We start from the raw sequence: 6,930 nt of genomic DNA on the forward strand, positions 1-6,930 counted from the left end.
CTCCACACTCATGATCGCTCCCAATCGTTCTCTTCATCAATCTGTCTAGAAAGACACAATGAGTAGGAAAGAAAGTTACGCTATAGTTTAAATTCTTAGTAAGCTTCGAAACAGATAAGAGATTTGAGGTGAGATTGGGAACATGTAGAACAAATTTAAGAAAGAGGTTCTTGCTTAGGTCAACCCCCCTTTTCCTAGAGATGGTGGAGAGGGAACCGTCAGCAACTCTCATCTTATCTTGGCTAGACATCAATTGGTAAGAAGAAAATAAAGAGGACATGTGTGTCATGTGGTTAGTTAAACCGGAATCAATAATCCAAAAAGTAGAGTCTATAGAACTAGTTGTGCTATAAGCAGAGACAATACTTGATCTGGCAAGAGAGGTGGAAGCAAGGGAATTAGTCCTTAGATGGGTTAAGGACCTCTACCTCATCAGCAGTGAAACCCAAGGATCCGGATGTGGAGGAATTAGCAGTCTGTCCCATGGGGGAAGATGCAACTGTAGATGTGTTCTTCGAGCTATCACCATTGTGACAAGTAACGTGATTCCCACTTTCCATTTGATTCTTTTGGGGCTTCTTGTCTTTTCTTAACGTAGCTGGTTTCATATGAGGATAAAGAATCCAACAAGTCTCTTTTACATACCTTTCACCACCACAATGGGAGCACTTAAGAAGCCTCTTGTCTGAATGCTTGCTCCCCTTTTGGTTTGAAAAAATCAGGGCTGAATGCTCAACAGACTGTTCGGCTGGCTGTGTTTGAGTGTCAACTTGCATCTCTTTCCTCCTAACCTCTTCATTCCTTACTAGATAATAGACATGATGTAAATCTGGCATTTCATCCCTTCCCAAAATTTTAGACCTTATGCTCTCAAACATTGGGTCTGTTGAGCAGGAGGCCAAGAAGAAGAAGAAAAGAAGAAGGAGAAAAGAAGAAGGAAGAAGGATAAGAGGAAGAAGAATAAGAGGCAACTGAGTTAAGGCCTCAACAAAACTCAGCTTCAGTTGAATGAAGCTTTGCATTTATACTATTCTGGCCGTACATAACAATATGTCTATAGAATTACAAAAATACCCCTATGGGTACTAAGTCTGTGAACAGTGCATATATTACACCTGTTAACACTCCCCCTCAAGTTGGGGCATAGATATCAATCATGCCCAACTTGTCATAGAGGCCTTGGTGTCTGAAATTGTTTTGCCCTTTTGTAAATAAGTCTGCTAGTTGGTCTTCAGAGCTGATGTATGGAGTGCATACTTTGCCTGTGATGATTTTCTCTTTGATAAAATGCTTGTCAACTTCAATGTGCTTTGTTCTATCATGTAGTACCGGGTTGGCCGCGATATTGATAGCTGCCTTGTTGTCACAAAGTAGAGTCATGGGTTTACCAACTGGAAAACCTAACTCTCCTAATAGATTCTTTATCCACATACCTTTGGCTACTCCGTGTGCCATTGCACGATACTCAGCTTCAGCACTGGATCTAGCTACCACGGTTTGCTTCTTACTCCTCCAAGTAACAAGGTTCCCTCCTACAAAGGTGCAGTAACCACTAGTAGACCTTCTGTCACTTTGGGATCCAGCCCAATCCGCATCTGTGTAAATTTCAACCCTCAAGTGTCCATGTTTCTGGAATAATAAACCAGCACGCAAGAACTTCTTAAGATACCGAAGTACTCTCTCTACTGCTTCAAGATGGGTGGACCTAGGTGCATCCATGAACTAGTTGAGAACACCAACAGCATATGCTATGTTTGGACAAGTCATAGAGAGGTACAACAATCTTCCTACAAGCCTCTGAAATTGCTTCACATCCTTAAGAGGTTCACCTTGGCTGTCACTTAACTTATGGTTGGGGTTAATGGGAGAGTCAGCTGGTTTAACCCCAATCTTTCTAGTGTCCTTAAGCAAGTCTAGGACATATTTCCTTTGGGAGATGAAGATACCCTTTTTTGATCGGGCAACCTCAATTCCAATGAAGTATTTTGTAGGTCCTAGATCTTTCACTTCGAACTGAGTAGCAAGGAAACCCTTCAAACTTTGAATTTCATCCTCCTAGTCACCAGTAACAATTATGTCATCCACATATACTATTAGGGTAGCCATTTTACCTTCTACCCTTTTTATAAACAGTGTGTGATCTGATTGACATTGCTTGTATCCCCTTTGCTGAACTACAGTATGAAATCTACTAAACCAAGCTCTTGGTGATTGGTTCAGCCCATATAAAGACTTCTTTAACTTGCACACTTTCTGTTCACTTCTTTGAGCCAAAAAAACGGGGGGTTGAGCCATATAAATGTCCTCTTCAAGAAGGCATTCTTGGTATCGAGCTGATGTAGATCCCAATTCAGATTGGCAGCAAGAGAGAAAAATACTCTAATAGAGTTCATTTTGGCAACAGGGGCAAAGGTTTCTGCATAATCAACTCCATATACTTGAATAAAACCATTTGCCACTAAACAAGCTTTATACCTCTGCACAGTTCCATCAGCCCCATGCTTAACAGTGAACACCCATTTACATCCAACTGGAACCTTACCCTTAGGGAGATCAACAAGTTCCCATGTGCCATTCTTATGAAGAGCATCAATTTCTTCCTTCATGGCATTTGTCCATTCTGGCACTGAGAGAGCTTCTACCACATTATTAGGAATAGGGATACTATCAATGGAGGTAAGGAAGGCACGAAATGAAGGTGAGATGTTCTCATAGGAGACAAAGTTGGAAATGGGGTGTTTTATGGTGCACAGCCTAACACCTTTCTTGTGAGCAATAGGAAGGTCAAGATCATTAGCAATAGGGAGGTCGGGACTATCATTGGGAGTCAAGTTACTTGAGAGGGTATGATCTTCCCCCGAGGAGTTTGATGGCACTTGAGGTACAACATCTGGATTCTCCACAGCTCTTGAACTTGGTTGGCCTTTAGGACGACGAGAAAAAACACGGAAAGGTGGAGGATCAGGAAGACAAGGGGAAGAAGGAGAAGGATTAGGAAGAGGAGGAAGCTGAACCAGTTTCTCCTCATGCCTACACTTCCCCTGAGGAGAAACAGGAAAGAAGAGCTCATCTTCAAAGAAGGTAACATCCATGGAGACATAGAATCTCCAAAAAACAGGATCAAAGCAACGATACACTTTCTGAGAGAATGAGTAGCCAAGAAATATACACGGGATAACACGAGAGTCCAGTTTCCCCTGGGTGGGAGATAGGTTTTGGATAAAGCACCGACAACCAAAAACACGATGAGGGATAGAAAGAAGAGGGGCCTTAGGAAAGAGAAGCTGATGTGGGGCTTTGTACTCTAACCAACGAGAGGGCATTGGGTTAATGAGGTATGTAGAACAAAGGACAGCTTCAAGCCAAAATTGTTTGGGAACATTCATGTGGAGTAGTAAACCCCGTGCCACTTCAAGGAGGTGTTGGTTCTTCCGTTCAGCCACACCATTTTGTTGTGGCGTACGAGCACAAGAGCTCGGATGAAGAGAGCCATGTGAAGCAAAGAACTCCATGAGGTCACTATGGAATTTTTTTTTTGCATTGTCTGACTGGAATATTTGAATCTTGGTCTGAAAGGTGAAGACCATCCGCTAAAAATCTTGGATAATTTTTGGTACTTCCTCACGGGTTTGCATTGGATATACCTAAGTGTATCTGGAATAATCATCAATGAAGGTAATGAAGCACTTGTAGCCACTCTCAGAAGGTAAAGTAACAAAGCCCCACACATCAGAATGCACAATGTGAAAAGGAAACTCAGATTTACTATTTCTTTGAGGGAATTGAGTCCTACAATGCTTACTTAACTGACACGTTTGACAGGAAAAATTAGAAATAGACATTGACTTACACAGTTATGGGAAAACCAATTTCAAGGTTTCAAAAGACAAATGACCTAGACGACAATGCCACAAATAAATTTTACTCTTTTTGAACTGACTCATAGACTCTGTAACATGAAGGCCAGTTGTATTCTCCAGCATGTAGAGTCCATCAACCATAGACCCCTACCAATCGTCCTCCCTGAGGCCAGATTCTGAATCACACAATATGTAGGGAAAAAAGTCACAGAACAGTTCAAGGAATTTGTAATACTACTGACTGGGAACAAATTCATAGGGAATTTTGGAACATGAAGAACATCAGAAAAAGTAAGGCTGAGGGAAAGAGAGAGAGAGTTCCTTGACCAGCTATGGAAGTGTATGATCCATTAGTTAGTCTCACTTTATCTCTTCTGGAAAGAGGGTGATAAATTTGAAAGTAAGAGGACATACCAGTCATATGTTTTGATGCTCAAGAATCGATGGTCCATGGAGAGTCAAGGTTTTGTGAGGCAGCATGGAAAGCAGTGGCATAATTACCTGATATGGATGCAAAAGAGGTGGTGGAGTTTACAATATCCTCCCTTGGGTCTGATCCAGAGTAGCTGTGTTGGCTATGTGGTGTTTGAGGCACAGTAGAAGTGGAGGGCTGATTCTTCCAAGAAACCATATTTTCCATGTGGTGTTTCTTGGTACCTTGTTGCCCGGATCTTCTAATTACATCCGAGCCTTGCTTCTTAGGTAAATCCTGAACCCACTTTGGTTTCCCATGGAGATCCCAACAAATATCTTTGGTGTGTCGGGGCCTCTAACAATTTGTGCACCACAACCTTTCCTTATTCTTGATTCTAGGTTTAGGAGTACTCAAAAAACACAGGTACACTGCCTTACAGGGCTGTTACAGTGCACAACTAGGCACTTGCTGATTTTCAGTTTCATAGAGAACCAAACACAAACACTTCAATTGCAATACTAGGGGTTATCACCTACACTATGTAGGAGTTCACACAAAAAACACTATACGAACTGCACATGCAGTGTAACCAGGTCTGAAAGACCTACAGTTTACAACTTTGATACAGCTTCTCAACCCAAAAAAGGCACAGTAGGAGCAGCAATACGAGTGGTGATTCACCATACCTAATCGGCTGATATCCACTTTCCAAGGGCAGCTGAACAGTCACTCAAGTTCTAGGGGTCATCAACAACCCCTTAGAGTGCAGACTAGGGCAACATACAATCGGAGGAAGGGGAATAGTCCCTACTCAGATTCTGGAACATTAACAGTCATGCAAGAAGCCATAAACAGGAAGAGAGAAAAAAAATCTCAGTACCAGCAATAGGCAGCACAATCATCAGTCATGAACACGAACTTCCCTTCAGGTTAGATTGCAATAGGTAGTTCAGTCATGAACTCGAACTACCCTTCAGGTCAGAGCCTTCCTTCGAACATCTGGGATGGATTTCTACAGTCCTCTTAGCCGAAGCAACCCAGTTACCAGCAAAAAAACATGTCGCCAAACCTTTTTTTTGTGTTAGGAAGTTTAACAGTCAGCATACTTGTAGTAGAGCCCTACTCGGCAGTGAAGACTAACCGCAGCACTAGAAAAGCTTTCTCTTCCTTGTCTTTGAGCATCAGTACTATAGCTCCTTCGCAGCAGAGGAGAGAGACCTCAGTTAGTTGTTTTCTAGGCCTGGACGAACTTGCTCTGATACCATGTTGAGCAGGAGGCCAAGAAGAAGAAGAAAAGAAGAAAGAGAAAAGAAGAAGGAAGGAGAAGAAGAAGAAGAATAAGAGGCAATTGAGTTAAGGCCACAACAAAACTCAGCTTCAGTTGAGTGAAGCTTTGCATTTATACTATTCTGGTCGTACATAACAATATGTCTACAGAATTACAAAATACTCCTATGGGTACTAAGTCTGTGAACAGTACAAAAATACCCCGACCAAAAACTTAAAGGCTCTACTCTCTTCAATTTGTTTATCATGCCTCTTCTTGTCTTTTGCATTCTCCCAATCAAGAATAAGATGATGATCAAGTTCTTCCCCTAGTCCTTCTAGGGTTGCAAAATATGTTGCAACTGTCATTTCTCCTTGTCTCAATGCAGCAATGTCTTGGTTCAGCCTATAAATTCTGGCATTGTTCTTTCTCTATCCATAAGTTTTGGAGGCTTTCTCCCAAATCTTAGCAACAATAGGAAAGTGTTGAACAGTCCTGGCCACTCTTGAAGTCATCGAAGCAAGCAGCCAGGACATAACAGTAGCATTTTCCTTCCGCCATACTACATACTCCGCACTACCCACTATAGGTTCCTTCTTCTGTCCATCTAGATAACCCGTAAGTTCTCGGGAAGTAATGAAGAGCATGGCTAAAACAGACCATTCTCTGAAATTATATTCATCCAACAATACACTGGTGATCTGCATGCTGTGCAGATTTGGATTTTCAAGATTAGGAAACCTCCCACCAGTTCTATGATCTCTCGAAGACACTTCTCCCAATATTGAAGACATCTCCTCACTCTTACGGTGATCACAATTGAAAACTCAGTACAAAGAACACTATTTCAGACTTACCGAAGCTGTTGCAAGTCTGAGAACCCCTTGTAACAGGTCTGAAACCAAGAACAAACCACCTTTGTACTATGCTGAACTCTTCTGGACTAGACTGGGCTTTGACTTCTACTGTAGTAGACTGTGATCACCCGTACGATCTGTACTAGGACTGTCGAAGTCAATCCTTCCACCTAGATTTGTTCCACACAGATCTCTCTTAGCAGCCGAATGGCTATTACCTGCTACAAGATGACTAGTAGGGCATCGATTTCTGGAACAAACTCCCCTTGGGCCCTACAAACAAGGGAAACCCTAGATACAGACCTTGCTGTGTTCTACAGTCAGTCCTAGGGTTTATTCACAGTGGCTAAGATAGGAGAGAGAGAGGAAAAAAAGAATAGAGAAGAGCAGAAAAAAGTGGTGGCTGTAATCAGACAAACGGACTAATGCTCTGATACCATGTTTGCTGGAATACAGCAGCCGAAGAAGAAGAAGAAGAAGAAGAGAAGATTTGAGAAAGGCGGCATAACCTGTTCAGCCAGCCCTACAATG

At 42.1% G+C, this 6,930-nt stretch overlaps 1 protein-coding gene across 1 annotated transcript; it reads right to left on the minus strand.

Moving 5' to 3' along the window:
- Nucleotides 1-5,973: 5,973 nt before the first annotated feature.
- On the minus strand, nt 5,974-6,336 carry LOC148875148 (uncharacterized). Its single transcript, XM_088963736.1, has one exon. The coding sequence runs from the start codon at nt 6,334-6,336 to the stop codon at nt 5,974-5,976; it is 363 nt and encodes a 120-aa protein (XP_088819862.1).
- Nucleotides 6,337-6,930: the final 594 nt, after the last annotated feature.

The sequence above is a fragment of the Nelumbo lutea genome, chromosome 1 (assembly GCF_056320005.1).
Source record: "Nelumbo lutea isolate HS-2025 chromosome 1, American lotus-T2T, whole genome shotgun sequence".
Lineage (NCBI taxonomy): Eukaryota > Viridiplantae > Streptophyta > Magnoliopsida > Proteales > Nelumbonaceae > Nelumbo > Nelumbo lutea.